The sequence below is a fragment of the Bacillus rossius genome, chromosome 15, assembly GCF_032445375.1.
Source record: "Bacillus rossius redtenbacheri isolate Brsri chromosome 15, Brsri_v3, whole genome shotgun sequence".
Lineage (NCBI taxonomy): Eukaryota > Metazoa > Arthropoda > Insecta > Phasmatodea > Bacillidae > Bacillus > Bacillus rossius.
Window position 1 is genome coordinate 6,797,995 of NC_086342.1, and position 17,269 is coordinate 6,815,263.

General features: G+C 37.4%; 1 protein-coding gene across 2 annotated transcripts; it reads right to left on the bottom strand.

The window, feature by feature from the left end:
* Positions 1-3,213: 3,213 nt before the first annotated feature.
* Positions 3,214-17,039, bottom strand: LOC134539312 (uncharacterized). 2 transcript variants are annotated; one of them, XR_010076288.1, is made up of 6 exons: positions 16,466-17,039; positions 13,113-13,225; positions 10,636-11,642; positions 7,914-8,088; positions 6,640-6,834; positions 3,214-3,689 (listed from the first exon to the last, which is right to left on the bottom strand). XR_010076288.1 is itself a non-coding variant. In XM_063381230.1 (6 exons), exons 1-6 carry the CDS (start codon positions 16,882-16,884, stop codon positions 3,638-3,640), a joined length of 1,863 nt encoding a protein of 620 aa, XP_063237300.1. In that variant the 5' UTR covers positions 16,885-17,025; the 3' UTR covers positions 3,214-3,637. The 2 variants fall into 2 exon arrangements, 1 of the variants encoding a protein (XP_063237300.1); XM_063381230.1 differs by having other exon boundaries at positions 6,738-6,834; positions 16,466-17,025.
* Positions 17,040-17,269: the final 230 nt, after the last annotated feature.

Sequence of the window (17,269 nt, forward strand, 5' to 3'; positions counted from 1 at the left end):
CAGGTTTTTACCTGGGCCCAACTTATCTCTAGTTGTAGTCTAGATTTATGAGTGAGGGGAGTTAGCAGTGGCGCCATTTTCTGCCATGGCTGGCCAATCCCCTCATAGTAGCACACGATGCATGCGACCCTCTCCCTGCATGGCTGATCCCAGCATGACTAGGCGTATAGGCTTTGGCCTGAAACGCACATAGGTCCCTCCTCTAACCCGGACCCCTTCCAAAAACACTTAGTTTTTGGTTAGGTTAGGGGAAAAAAAAAGTGTCCGAGACAGCCGGCCCTCCAAGGCAGCACTGATGTGGTAATGGGCCTTGGGTATGGGAAAGATCTAGGTAATGGTAGATTTCGTCGGAGTTGGGTCGAGGGATGGGCAGTGGACTGCGGAGAGATCGCGCCACCTTTGAATATATATACTGTATAGAAGTCGCCAGCCCAGGTTAAAATTTCTAATACGGTTTTGAGGTAGTTGGTTAATTCACCGCCGCAATCGCCACCATCTCTAGGGCATTGACTCGTGGTGGTCCCTGTTGGACAAGTGTCGAACTCTTCAAACACCCCTTCCCCCTCCCGTTGAACGAACTTGAGCTGCAGTGAATGATTGGTGAGGGGTGCGGGGAATGACAGCGGGCGACAGAGCTGCGCTCTAACGTGTAAATAACAACTAAGACGATACAGGACGTTACGGCAGCGCACTGCAGCGGTGAAGTTCCCAAGCTGCTCATCATACGCTTTTGAAAAACGTAAAGTAAATCCTATCCACTCGCGACTTCTATACAGTATATATATTCAAAGGCGCCACAGACGTCTCTCCCGGCGCTTGGGCGGCTCTTGTTCCACGCGCCGCCGGTCGATGGCAGGAAGTTTGAAGTAGTGTAGAGGTCGCTGGCAGCTGCGCACTTCAGTGACGAATGTCACGGATGCTAAAGGAATTGTGAGGGAGGGGAGGAGGAGATAGAGAGCCCTGCGGGGTGTCAGCTGCAAGCGGCACTAATCACGCAGCATCGAGTAGCAACGGGTAGTAAGTGTTTGGGCGAATAGGAGGAGGGGGAGAGATACGAATGCGGATAAGATTGTACCAAACCCACCGAAACGAAGGAAACAAACACACACCTTCCGCTAGGTAAAATGCTGTTTCACACGATAGCATATTTACTTCAAATTACGTCTAGAATCCAATTGGATTCAATCCCTTGAAAGTGATTGAATCCAATTGGATTCAATCCCTTGAAAGTGATGTAATATCACACGTGTCATGATCGCGACCATTTTGTAGTTGAAGAAGTTGAATGTTCCTAGTCCATCATATTCTAAATCTTCTTGAATAGGATTTTTCTGTTTTTTTTTTTTTTACTTTATATTTATATATGTGTGTTTGTTTGTTCGTCCCTTATGCCTTCTTAACCATTCAACCGATTGCGATGAAACATTGCACACTTTAATTCTGAAACACAAGGAAGGTCACTGTCTATGTGAGATTTCGATAAAGTCAACCCTTAAAACAGAATTCAATCATTCTTGATGATACTTTGCAATTTCATTGTTAACGCATCGGTCATCCGATCGCCATGAAATTTTGCATACTTGAGCTTTGAAATAAGAGGAAGGCTACTGTCTAGGTGAGATAACGTAGGCCTACAATAGGCGGTACGCGTGTCGTATCGGATAATTACCAGTAAAATGACAGTTCCCCTTTCCTATGGTCCGAAAAATAATGGTGGCGCGCGAGTCATATCCATGGAGGCATTAGTCTATAGTTGAAGTTCACTGGTTTCAGAAAGAGTTTTCTCCTACATTAATTAAATACAAATAAATTGAATCAACTTTCGAAACAATATAAATGTTTATTAAGAAAGTAACTTTAGACTATCAATAAATTAAATCCTTAATATCTACACACTTTTTTTTTCATTAATTTGAATAATTTTAATTAAATTTATATTTGAGTTTTGAAAATATCTCAATTAACTCAACGCACTTTTCAATTCAGTAAAATATAACTTAATTATATGCATTATATTCATGCGCGAATACACTTAGGGATCGTCCATTAATCACGTGAGGCTCTAAAAAGGGGGGGGGGGGGGGGTCGGGAAAAATCACGAAATATCACAAGGGGGGAGGGGGGTGTAGAGAGATATCACGTGTATTTATTTTTTCGCGCGATTTCTACTAAACCGAAAAGCGACGCGTGACCTTGACTCGCCATAGCCAGGCAACAATATCCCCGCCCACCGCAACATGAACCACCCGGCTCGGCTTGCCAGTCGCCAGTAACACTGTGATTTTGGCGCCGAATACATGCGTAATTATTAAGTTATATGTTTTTTCACATATAAGCCTTTCCTTTATTATTTTTATGCCAGTGAGAATAAACCTGCAACCTTATTGTGTGTCTGGACATTTTTATCACTGTGCTTAATTTTCCAGAATTAAATTAGATTATACCTATATTTAAAGATAATATTCTGAAATTTTAAAAATATTTTGTATAAAAAAAAAACACGTGATATTGAGGGAGGGGGGGTAGACTTAAACCTCACCACAAATCACTAGGGGGGAGGGGGGTTAAAATTTTGCTAAAAAAACATCACGAGATTAATGGACGACCCCTTATTCAGAGATTGTATTGAAATTAGCCTATAAATTATAGACGAAAAATTATATTCAACTTAGTATAGATAAGGTGTCGAAACGAAAGTCTTTTAACAAATTGAGGCATTAAATTTGTTGATCCGATGCCTTGAATATCAAAACGGTCGCTGCCCGCATTTTTAGCGACGTCATCATTATATCACTCACTAATTTTTTAATTCGATAACAATCAAATTTGATTCCAATCCAAATAAATTCATCGAACCACTTGGTAACCAATTTGGTGCACATAAACTGATTCATGTAGAGAATGTTGAGAAACAAGACAGTCGAAAAAGAGAAGAATATGACGTAGGTACACAGATATCAAATGTTTAAAATGAAAGCTATTTATTTGTTATGACGATATCATTGCAGTTGTTTACCAGATATATCTGTCGATAAAGGAACCTTAAACTCTGATTAAAAGTTTGATATAAGGGCGTTATATGTGCATGATAACTTTAGATTATTGTCTCCTAAGACCTATAAATAAAATGTGAATATTAGATTAATTTTCTTAAAATACAAACATGTAAGTTACATTATTTCCAAATTTCTTTTAAATATATAACATAAAATCAGATTTTGATCAAGCTTATTTATTTCAATTTACTAAAACATTTTTGGTTGCCATCGATTACTAAACTAACAACACAGTTCTATTATTTACATTGTATAATTATTTATAAAAAGTTATAAAAATCATTCATCATTTTCAATTGGCACTGTACATATTTCTTGGAAAAGCTACACTCAAAATATTTATTATAATTTTTTGCCAGTAATAATACAACAATAATTAAATTGGTATCACACAAATTATACATTAACAAGTCATAAAGAAACACAACTTTTTAATTTTTTTTTTAGTAATTGATGTAATCTAAATGGTAACCGCAATATTTTTAACTATTGCTTATGAATATAATACTTTTGTATACTATACTACTGCTACACCATGTTTATTATGTTAATTAAAAACTATTTATTTTGTAGAAAATCCATCATTCGAAATTTGAAGCAGACCGTCGGAGATTAGCAGGCTGTCCAGAATGCCTATATAAAAACAAAATAACATTATAAACAACTATCAAAATATTATAATAAAAAATGCTGTATCATTCCTTGAATCATTTCATTCCATCATATAAACAATCATTAAAAATAAATTATTGTTAGAACCGTTATATACCTATTCTATCATAAACCAAAATTAATTGAAAAACCAAATAAAGATGTTCATACAGACTTAGTTCATAAGGCTTGGTGAAGTATGACAATAATTTATTTAAATCCCTGAACTCACACTTCAAAATCAAGCTCAGTATGTGAATGTAGACCAAATCCACAACTAATTCTTTAATCCTAATTCTCAATTTTCAATCGTAAACCCACCTTACAAGTGTTATTTTCTTTCACTGTGCGAAAGTTTAACAAGTGAAATAGATAAATATAATAAAAACAACATTGTGGCCTTCTATGCTCTTGACATCTGCATCTTTAAATTTTTTTCGGAAAACTTAACTTCAGATATGGAAGGCGGAAATGCAAAAAGTTGAAAGCTGGCAGATGCTTCCGATGCATTTTTGCATCTTGCATAGTTTGTAAGTGGGTATTTTTGCATATTGCGTTCTTGTGTTTCATGCGTAGCTCATAAACCCGGCCTTACAGTGAGTTTACACACAGTTACTTCTCAGTCAAACTGTAAACTTGAGTCTGTACATCATTTATACAATCCCTCAGTTGGCAAGACTTCTTAAGCTGGCCTCTAAGCAGTGGCGGATTCATAAGGGGGGGGGGGGGGGGGGGGCGCAGGGGGCCCTTGACCAGGGCAGCCCAGCACCAAACATGGTTCTTGGCAAGGGGAGGGCGCGCACCCGGCCGCCGATGTTATACAATACACATTCATACACTTACCTTTAATATTCGGGCGAGACGTAAATGAAACGGACAGACCTTGGAAAAAGATCTCTGGCTGCATCCAAGCTACCAAGGTGACGTGACAAGGGAGTGTGTGGAAGAGGTAGACCTGCGCCCCCCCCCCTCCCCCCTTGAGATTTTTCTGTATCCGCCACTGCCTCTAAGGGTCAGCTCTGGAAGTTATGTGAGCACGTTCGCCCTGCTGAATGGAACACTCATATGGTGCATTGCACTCCCATGAAGGTTATGCTTGCAAGCAGGTCCTGTCATTTATGGGCTTGTTGTTATATTAATGTAATTAATTTAGGACTTTGTTTGATTATGTATTATCATCGTCTTATTATCACCATTCATTTGTCACCAGCAGAACTTTTTTTTCTCTCTCGATTGGAATGGGTTCGTGTGCGCGACACGGAGTCCATCAAGTGCTTTATTAATTGATTTAAGTGCCTGTACTAAATTTCTCACTAAATCCTTTTTTTTATTTTGGTTGGCTCAACAGAATGTACACCCTACCATTTGGTCCACTCTTTTGTGCCAGTACCTTGAGTGATTTTAACTTTAACACTTGTGTGAGTTAATTGATGGTTTAATCGTTTGAGATCCAGGGGCTGCAGTGCAAACAAATATATTCCAAAAAGCTGTAAAACTAAGGAACACTTTCAAACTAGCTGTAAACTTTTATTTTAACTTACCAGCTCAGCCACATCTAGATTTTATAACCGCAAACTATGCGAGAGACATCGGCATATACTGCAAGGGCACTATGAGGAACCTCAAACTCGTGAACGTGTGACTGGTACAGCTGCCGCCCATTTAACAGAGATCTCGATGGGCCAGCAACATCACCCGGAACCCCGTGCCTCAGTTCCCACATAGCATTTAAGCTTGCGGTAAGCTTGCCACATGACTTAATTGTAACTTGTCATGTGAGCTTGACACATCATGCTTAAATCAAGTCTTCTTTGCCGCAAGCTTGCAGGCCTGCCACGGAAAGCTTGTCCCTGCAGGCTTGCTGCATGTGTAAACTAGTTAACTTGATTTAAGCCTATTTTGCTGTCAGGGTTAATTAATCCTGAAATAAACAAGAAGGTGACAAGTCCTATCTCAGGCAAATTTCCTAAGTGAGACCAATCCCTTCTCATTATTACATCCACACTGTAAATCTCCACGACTGATGCAGAGCCACATTTTTATTATACTGGTTCCCTTTGATCTCACTGCAACCACATGAGCCTTGTAGGCCTAATCTGTTTTCAGAATAAATGTTTTTTTCTTCTTCTTCTTGTATCGTTTGCCCGTGTGATCTGTGAAATTATGTAAAATGATACTCATTTGGGCACGGGACATTCCGTACTGCAGACAATATTCCATAAACATTATAAAAAATGCAGCATTAAGGGGTCATGTCATACTATATTGAACTTACAAGATTTTGCCATCATCTCTATTTTAAAACATGTATTCAAACTATTTGTCAGGGATTGGATCATGCGTGGTTTGATATATGTATTCTTTAAAAAAAAACTGCACCTTTTCCAGCTGTTGGCCTGCATCATGTTTGCAAGACACCAAACACATTGACTGAAGTGAAATGTTCTAATAGAAGAAAATTATGTGAGTGACTGTTTTACTACACTTACTCATCAGATGTGATCAAGCACCATTTCTGCAATGTTTTGGATGTTGCAATATGGCATCGAAGAATACCATATCCTGGCATTACATAAAACCATGCTATTTCAATAACATAAATTATATCATTTCTAAAGTTTCTACATTGTTATCATCAGGCATTTGCGATCATAATGTAGTATGTAAATACCGGAATATCGTTTATACCATATTTTATATCAGCAGTTTCAGTTGACATTACAACAGACAAAAGTTAAGTCGTATGGTTTGTCGAGCCATAAAATTAAACAACGCTTCTGTATTTGTTAAAATGCTAGATGATGGGTGTAAGCCATCTTAACCTTCTACGAAATTGCAATATTGCTGCGACATCACATAAATAAATGTGTTTGGAACTTGTGTGCTGTGTGGGATGTAGAATCAATATTGCTGCAAGGCAAGGCAGCTGTACCTGGGGCTGCTGTTGTCGCGGGGAGGGACACTCAATGGTCGCCGTCCCCACCTCCCGCAGCGAACATGGCCCGAAGTGACATACGAGCTTGAGCACACCTGTTGTCCGCGTCTGCAACTCTCGGGTCCGCCGGCTCCACCCCCAGTGCCGCAGTCGAACTCTTCCCGTCGTGTTGCCAGCTGGCAGCGCAGACATCTGTTGTAACAGAGGATGTAGAACAGTGGCTGTTAACGAGTGAAACAATTTATGTATCTACACGAAATGAAAGATACCACATAACCAAGTATATGGTTAGTAACTAGTGGATTAGTTATGAGAGCTGCTCAAATTTCCAAACAATTCAAAGATCAGACTTTGCCTCCTCAGATAAACATATATGTTTAATACTCTAGGATTGCTTACCACTATAATAGAGGAAACAATGTATGCACTAGTGAAATAAACCTAATTATTACTGGCAGTTATTGTATGTTCTCATACTTTTCTTTAAATTGTTTACAGGTATCGAAAAAAGGTGAACAAATAAATTTTAGTTAACAAGATTAGTGTGTTAGGTAATTTCGGGTACCTATCAGTTTATATGACACCCATCGTGGCCAGTCTATCGCAAACCAACAAGTGTTTCATGCGCCTGCGAATGGACAGACTCTGCCACGGTGGACCGCCACATGTAACGTTACTACATGCCTTACCGGTCCTCAGTGACTAGGCCTTATCAAGCGAACCTAGTGCACCGGGACGAGCTATCAGCTCCCATTCGGAACGGGCTATGCACGGGAACAGCATCTTGTAAGAGGGCCGTCAGTGCAATACACATAATTCACGGCCATACTTTCCTATTCCATTACGTAGCATAACGTTCTGGGTGGCTGACAACTAGGGGGCCTTTTGCCGAGGATTTTAAACCCTGCCTCTTTACCACATGACCAGGAACCCTTCCTTAGAGAATCGTGTACTAGCGCACGTATCAACTCACTAGTTGGTGCCGAACGACCAGATCACTACATTATCCACGAAACGAATGCTGTTATGGCAGGTAAAAAATTATAAAAAATGATTTAATATCATATTAAGTTTGAAAACAACTGTCTTTAAATTTAAAAATAATTAAGGCTCATGATACCTAATACATGTTGCAAAATTTGAATATGATCTTCAGTAACTGTACTGACTCATCTAGTATTTTTAGTTATAATGAAATTAAGGAACAAATATTATTTTTCAACAACATCACGACAAGATGAGCTCATGGTTTTAGGTTTGTTATTAAATACCTTCAGACGACATGCTCTTGTGGACACGGGCGCGCTGTGTACTGCAATATGCGGTTGGACAGCCTCTCCCGCAAACACACGTCGGCATGCTTTCTCCCATATAACTGCAGCTTTCACTGCTGTCGATCAGTGTCGTACTGCTGTGGTATTGTTCTATGGCCTGCTGCTCTAGCTCCTATGGATGCACAAATGTACCACTAAGATGCAGGTAAGAAAATACATCTGCATGCTGACATTATAGATGTTTGCAGACATGCAAGTAGGAAGTGGCAGGGTTAATGCTTAACATATTTATCTTCGACTGTCTTTTCCATTTTCACATACAACTCTCTATCTGGCTCCCAATAGGGCTGTAAGCACTCCTACCTTTCCGAGCAACTGTATGTTTAGCTGTGCAATAAGTTATGAACCTTTCTCCTTTTATGCAAGAATCTGTATGTCTGATCACCCCATTGGTTGTGAGCACTCTACACCCCCTTCTTTTCGGCAAGTAACTGTCTGTTGAGTTGGGAATACTACATCCACTTCTTTTACTTTTTCTGTCATCTGTTTTTTTCTATCATCACTACCTTGAACCACCTATTTACTCTCACTTTAACTATTTCCACCATACAGCCAGTTTCAAATGGTGAACCAGCACTTTTAACAATACATACAAAAATGTTCTGCGCAAATAGTGAGCAATTGACTGGCAGCCGAAATGGCTACTGTATGGCGATAATAAGCCAAAGATTTAAATTCCAACAATTTACCTGCAAAGGGCATCTACAACTATCACAATGTTGCACGAAAGCAACATAAACATAGACCGTTGGTAAGCTTGGAGACTGCTCATATCATTCAATAGATATATGTATGAAGAAGACTCGATAGAGATGTGTCATGCCCGCAAGATTTTGGTCTACACACCACCAAAGTAACTCCAAAAAAAGGTGGCACCAGAAATGTAGCATCTAGTGAATGTGTGCAATTAGATATAGCATACCGGCTTTTCCAACTATAGGGATATACCCGTAATTCCAGAAAATTGACACTTTGGAGGTTCACCAAATGATGGATCTATAGCTTCCAATAAGATACCTACATTAAATTGGCAAGAAAATAACACAGTGAATATAATTGTGTAATCAGAAATACCAGATGAGGTCCTGCTACATTACTTATCTCATCGCATCATCTAACACTTACAGCAAGATGCTAAGCACTGCACTGAATGAGATATAAAATCATAGTTCAGTCTATTAGTACCAACCTTACCAGCCAGGAGAGAATTTCTGGACAACTGGAGCCCAAGAAACTTAGCTAGCCATAGACAGGCACAGAGAAAAGCACGATTGAGGTGCTCTGTTTGTATGGGTTAGGGAGATTAAGCGCTATTTCAAGACGATCCTCGATAGAGGCTGAAGTGAAATCAAATGATTTCCCATCTGGTCATTGTGCACAGAATAGGACCAAGTCACTCGAAGGTACAGTATTGTCAGGTACAGTGTCGTGATTAAAGTGTGATATAGAACACTAGATTCTCTCTGTGTGCCTCAGTCTCCTAGCTCACTCACTTTTTATATTAGTCACTATCTCACTACTCTCTCATCCTTTATCTCCTAACTTTATTGCAAACAACTGTCTGTCAGGCTGCCAGATGGGTTGTGAGCCCTCGAACATTTTCGAGCAAATGTCTGTCTGGCACGTTGTAAACTTTTCTTCCTTTTCGCAAGCACCAATTTTTCAGGTTACCCAATGGGTGGCAAGCAATCTTCCTAGCGAGCAACTGTTTGATGGGTTACCCGATGATTGCCCTATACCCCCTTAATTTTAGCAAGTTTGTCCAAATCTCCTTTCCCAGAAAGCAACTGTCTGGGTTGCAGGAGTAGCTCTCTGTTGGGTAGTCCTTTATATTTCCGCATTTGTCACCACCAACTACTTCTGCTGTATTTCCAGATGTGTTGTGTGTATTATCTCTCTACTTTTTCCTTCCCATTCTCTCTCATCTACTCATGTATCATTACTTGATTAGTTGAGTGCTCAGTGGCCATGGCCAGTAATATGTTGCGGTCATTAGATGAGGGTCATAGGTTCTATTCCTACACCTCAAAATAGCTCATATTTATGAGCACCAAATAGGTTTTCAAGAAGTTTCTTGCCCACTATAATCTTGAAGGTACTAGGTTTGACATCACATGGTTATGCACAAAACATCCAAGACATTCAGTGACTACTAATTGAAAAAGACTTGAAACAATGTTAAACAGGTATTTAGTTGTATATGGTACATCTGACCATAATATTTTAATTATTTTGGTAGATATAGTTAACTTTTACAGCTGAAAGCCTAAATGCACCACATGCGAATGCTACAAATATAACTGTAATACAAATGTATATGTGTTGAATTACGATTTGCAGTAAGTAGAAATATAATTATTCCATGCACTCTTTTCGATACAGGTGGGACTCAGCTGTCTTGTAAGTATTCAAGCCTTTACATATATTTAATTTTCCACTGCTATGGACAGACCCTTTTCATACTTTGGAATGAGTTGAAAATTATTATTTCATACTATATCTATCCAGTTATAATTGGCCCAGAGATTTCCAGAGCATGTAGAAAATTAAGGGCCAGTCATCAAAATAAAGCATATGTAATTATGATTCATGTATACATTGCTACCATTTTATTACATGAAATTTTCGTGTCTCTAGTCATAAGTTTGTCCTTAAATACCTTAAATTTGTCCTCTGTACTAGCATCGGAAGAGCTGTGCATGTCTTGATGCTGGTATTGCTCCAAAGCTTGACGCTCCAGCTCATCGTACGAACTGTCTGCTGTATCCACCGTGGCTGACCTATTGGCGAGCACATCGCAGTACAAACGGCGAGGAGAAGATTCTTTGGACGGTGTGCTGGTCTGTGGAGCAGGTAGGAAGCCCTCACTGGCGGGCGATACAGCTTGAAAGTTCAGTGCTAAAGTGCCAATGTCGTCGAAATCCCAAGAGCGTTCTGGGCATGCACAGTACAGCCACTGTGCCACAGAGGAATGCACGTTTATCCCTGCAATGCTGTGTCTCAGATGATTGGCCTGATGCATGTCAGGCAGTTGGTGCTGGAAGACTTCGCTGGATGGAAGGCTAGGGAATGCATCATCACGTGAACTTGACCCATCTGCTGGTGGTGACCTCTCTTCAGGGTTATTTTGAATCGGGAATGGGTTTCCATTGGAAATACGTACCAGGCTAGAGATATTGGAGATGTTCTTTTGGCGGTTGGGTGGGACAGTCCAGCATGGTGATACCACTCCTTGATATAATTCTATGGGTCGTTGTGATGCAGGTGTGTTTTGGGCTATGCCATTATGTGGTCGGAGTTGCACACCAGGGTTACCAATGTTTTGGAGTATCCTGGGCTTAACCAAGCTCCTGGCTGGCCCTCCAGTAACCTGTATGTTCGCATCTGCAGCAATTCTTGAAAAAGAGTGCTGATTGGCAGGTTTTGGAATAGGTGCATTCGGACTGGCGATCACTTGCAAGTACGGGAACAATTCTCTATTGTTCCCTAGGCTGAGGTAGCTGGGAAAGAATGGTTTCGCTAATACACTGACAGGACAGATTTCTGGTACTGCCGCACCGAGTGGTGCTGAATTAGCCCAAATATTCCTCACTGTAACTGAGCCCACCACAGTACAAAGGTGTTCCTCTTCTAGAGAATTCACTTGATACCGAAGTGCCTCTTTTTCTGCAAAATAAAATAAAAATACTTTTCTTTTATATTTGTATGTATTTGTTGTAGACATGAACATTGAAAAATGTAAAATCAAATAAAAAATATTTAAAAAAATATATAATTGCATATGCAAAAATATAAAATCAAATAAGCAAGTTCCTGAAACGAAAACCATATTCATACTTGTTGAAATACTGTATTATATTTCAAATTGTATAAAAATTGAGCATATCCTAGAAGCTGATAAAATTTTTGTGACTCCAAGGGTGGTATTCTAAGATGTTCGATTAAGGTAGCGAATAAGCACTGCCTTGTTGGGACACAACCATAACCTTACTCGTGGGATGTATTCCATTATGTATCTAAACAGAATCCCAGGGTGGAAACAAATTAGCAACCGTTTTAATAAATGGTTTCCTGTCAAAGGCTAGAAACTTGTTCGAACGCATTCTAGCGGACGGTTCGCAACCATTGATATAATTGTAATGGCAAAAATACTAAAGATACAAGCACCATCACACAAACTATATCTGCTTTTCTAATAATTGTCCAAGTAATTTTAAAGTTGCGATAATTTCTTGTTCTGACCATTAAAATGCAGAAAATGTATTCCAGGATAGTTTTGCATTCATAAAGATTCATTTTGCACGCCAACATGCTTGGCACATCCCTCGATGATCACAAAAATTACTATATTGGAGTTAATGGTAAGGTACCAGACGCGGGTCCGCCATCTGTACAAAATCAACGAAAAAGTAAGCTCTGCACACGCACAGAATTTGGGCAACAGATCGTCAATGGATCAGACACCAAAATCTGTTCCCTAACAGGGGCGCAACAACAGGGGGGCAAGGGTATTTTGCCCCCCCCTCTGAAACCTTGAAGTGGGGGCAAACGGGGCAAAGAAAGTGCTGTGTAATCAATTTTTAGATAATAAAACTGCTTAAATAGCACCATTTTCCACCTTGAATTACAAATTTTCCTGAGGGAGGACCCCCGAACCCCCCGCTTCAATAGGGGGATCGATGATACTTTATGAAAAGGTATATTGCCCCCCCTTTGGAAATTTAGTTGTTGCGCCCCTGCCTAAAAACAAGGGACAGACCTTGTCCTATCAGGCACTAGGAATACGATTAGGGTACAACAACACCTAAACCCATATTTTTGTGACTTGGAATACTGGCCTAATATGTCTTAAGACTAAGTTCTAGAATTTTTAATTTTCTAATTATAAAAAATTGTTTTTAATTTTTCATATGTTTTAGGTGCCCAGTTAAAAATCATAAAATAATTGTTGCAAATTATGGATTTTGCTGTCAATGTTTTGATTTCTTCGCAACCATAGTCATTTTACCAGTGAGAAATACAATAACATTCTGAAGAATGAGTAGTGGTAGGTAACGAACAAATCTAGACAATAAAGCAAGTAATTGAGTAATATACATAAAAAATTGCAGCAATGTTTTGATTACATTAACTAACCTTTTTGGTGATTGTAAGAGGAAGATTCTACATTTTGATTTAGTTTTTCACTGTAACCAGCATTGGCTGTTATCTGAGCTGACAGATTTGAGTTGTAGCTGGTAGTGAGATACCTATAATCATAACAACACATATTTTTTTTCATTAGCCTTGTGCTTATGAGCATTTTTATAAGAATGTATTAATATATAATGAAAAAATGAGGCCTGTATAACAAAATTGGAAAAATATAAAATGGTAATTTTGTTCTTTTCCAGATAAGTGGTAATTCTAAAACTATGTTTGCAACAGTTTCAGACTTATTGTAAGTTTTCCAGTTTTTTTTAAAGGAATTTAAAGCAAGAGCCAATACGACTAATTATTAGTATTTTTCACCTCAATTTCAAATATTTGACTATTCGGTACTGAGTTAATATCATATAATAAGCCTTTAATTTCTTTCGCAATAAATGATCGGGTCACCATTTACCACTAAGCATTCCACTGAAATGTACAGCCATTGAAAACACCATTACATTTAATTGTTATGTGTATACGAGTGTCTCTTTAGTGCAATTGCGCTTATATACCAAATGAGAAAGAGGTGAGAGAGTGGCTCAGGAAAAGGGAGGATGAGTGAGAAAGAGTGTGCGAGAGGGAGTGAAGAAGAGAGTGAGAGAGTAAGAGGCAAGGAGAGAACAAAAACCGTTTAATTATTCTACCACAAGTGAAAGTTTTCCTAAAGAACATTCACAGTCGAATGAACTGCAGAATTTCAATTTACATATTATTATACCTACTAGAACAAAAAATAATTTTCATATATTACAACATCGTACAAAATGTTTTGCAAATAGTCCGAGATACTCTGCTATCTTTATAACAAACTTCCACCACATTTTAAATCAGGAAACCAAATTTGTGCATTAAAAAATAATAATTAAGATTTGCTGTTGGAATTCAGTTTTTATTCTATTAATGATTTTATGGAAGCAAAACTATGAAAAAAAAAGTATTATTATTATTATTATCATTATTATATGATGTACATTATTTGTTTTTTACTATTATTATTGTTTATGTGTATATATGATTGTACTTAAATGTGTATTCATAATGTTTAATATTCTTGACGAGTCCTATACTACATGTACAATATAATTGTATATTTATGTAGTCGACTTGGACAATAAAACAACTATACTACTATACTAAATCCTATGCCAATTTTAATGCATACGTCCTATATAATTTGATATTTCTGTTTAAAGTGATTAAGAATTTTCTTGAAATACACACAATCTTACAACTTTCCTTCTCTTTCTCTTTATATATATATATATATATATATATATATATATATATATATATATATATATATATATATACATACATACATACACACATACACACACACATCCATACATATACATAGATGAGTGTGTTCCCATGTGTGTGTCCCCCCCCCCACCTTCTGTACCACATCAGTGCTGTAGCAAGAATTTTATTTTAGGGCTGTACTACATTGAATGCTACTCTCTCTTCAGCCAATCATAAAAATTCAACGATAAATTGTAATAAAAAATTTCAAACAGAATACATTTGCTATCTTAAAAATCATGAGTTTATTAAAAATTATGTAGTCAACAATTGTATGGAGTTAATTATATAAATTATTAGTATTTATAGAATCTCCAGCAGGGTACATATCAACTCATGATTACCAATTTGGTATATATTGGTTGACAAACCAACCATAATCTCGGAAGAAGTGTCATTCAACATTTTTTTTTGGGAATAATCGTGCTACCTATGTGAAACTCTTTATAAAATATAATCAGATTTTAACAGGGAAAATCATGCAATGGAATTTTGAAATGGAAAAGGGATGTACTGACATTGGACATAGGTCGCCTTACCATTTCTTCTGACACCGCCGAGGCTACTGGGTATTCAATCATTTGGGAACAGAGTAGTCAGCAGCATCGGTAGTTAGGTTAGCAAGATTGGAGGTTAGATAGAGCGACTGCCCTGTTTGATAATTATATTGTTACTGCTCGATTCGGGGTATCATTATGGCATTTAGTATATTTTGCATTCTATGTACCGGAAGCAGTAGCAGGGATCGAATATTCCCGAGGCCATCTTTATTTTTTACAAAGAAACGAACACATTTAACATACCATTTAGGATGTTGGATTTAGAAAATATTGATATTGAAGCATTTTTCCAAGGAAAAAAATAAAAGCAGTTTTGTAAATAATCACATAAACATGCCTTAAATTATATTTATGCTTTTAATGTTATATTAAAACATTGAGATATATTTTTTTGCATACAAGCGTCTCTAAAGTGTTCGTGTGACATCAAATAAAGTAGTTTACAACTATTTTTGACCAAGGTAATTTAGCTCGTAACCACCGCAATTCACGAGGAGCGAAAAGAGAAACCCCAACAAACAAATCTACAACTTCCAGCCCATACACCCAATAACCATTTCTCGACAGCCTTTAGCAGCCCCAGGATATAAAGTAAAAATTATATGAGCTCAATATTACTTTTCTATACAAAATAGTTGGCATTATATGTATATTTTTTATTTGCCTTAGTCTTGAAGTTTCAATAGTCCCTTTTGTTTTTTTTAAATCACCTTATTTTTAAAGTATTATTGTATGCGAGTCTTATTACCATCTTATAGTACACATAAGAAAAGAGGGTTGTGTTGCAAATATAGGCATACAAACTATATTTTCTCATTGTTGTATCTTTGGGAACGCGTGTGTGTGTGTGTGTATATATATATATATATATATATATATATATATATATATATATATATATAAGCATTTGGATTGCAAGGTTGCAGGTTCAACTTCCCAGTTTTAAATAATGTTTTTTATATTTCAAAATTATTTTAAGATCAGTTTATTAAATATGCTGAGCGAATAAGAATTTCAGCATAAAGGGCTATGAAATCAGTGTGCATAATAAAAGCTTTATTTTGTGTTAAATTCCTTATTATATTTATGTTCCCGAACACTTACTTCAGTGTAAAAGCAGTTCACATTTTTTGTAAAATAACACAGAAATTTTAATTTACATACACAAATATTTTTACAAAAATGTAGTAATCATTTTTTAAATTTTGATTATAGTTACATAAACCCTCTCCCAGTTTCCACACTAAATATTTTAGACAGCAAATTTTAAAAATTTTGCCCATTGATCTTATTAATTATCCTCTCTAAATAAATGCCATCAATTCATAACACATATAAGGTCGTTACTTAAGACAAATTTTCTCTAATGTCTTGCACAAAGATATAGTTCTGGACCCAAGTTCATGAGCTTAGTCATTCCATGTACAAACTTACATGTTGTGCTCCTCTCTCCAAGTGAGTCTTCTAAACATTTCATCAACTTCCTTCCAGGCCCATGGTTGTAAATCTTCATCTGAGATGGTGATTGTTTCTGGAGACGATACACCTTGCTTCATGCCACTATCTTCTGGGTGGTATGGGTAGTTTCCGTACTTGGCGAGCCTGCTGGCCGGAATAATGTCCCTAACAGTGGTGGTGCCATTTCCGTTCTTCCAGAGTGCAGCCGCTATGGTTCGGGGGAACAACCGATTGTAATTAGTCAACAAAATCATGTTTCTTTTCTGGAAACTGTCTGGATTCTGCGGCCACCATACCCAATCGCTGTGGAGTCTAACATTTGCTAGAGCTGAGGCAAACCTCTCGAAGTCATGTGTAATAACTGACATGACAACTAACAGAATACTTTGTAGCATCTGCAAGCAACTAAAAACGAGTTGACAAATGTATAAAGGGTTCCTGCCTAAGTATATTTTCCTTTAAGTATGTAATTTGTAGAAAACGATGTATCAACAAATTTCCAAACTTTTTTTTAAATGTGGATCACAGCTAACTATAATTAAATAACAATGAAATAACAAACTTACACATCTAAACTGTAAAATTACACGAAGAATTTGAATATTGGAAATTGTTTATAAATATTTTTTATTAAAAAATAAAAAAAAACCTTTTTTTTTTTCAATAGTTAATATTATCTAAAGAGAACGTATTATTTTGTATCTAGGTTCAGTAATTGTATTAAAACCTAATACAATGTAGTTTGATTAGTGCTTTCTGATGGTAGCTATTACAAAACTG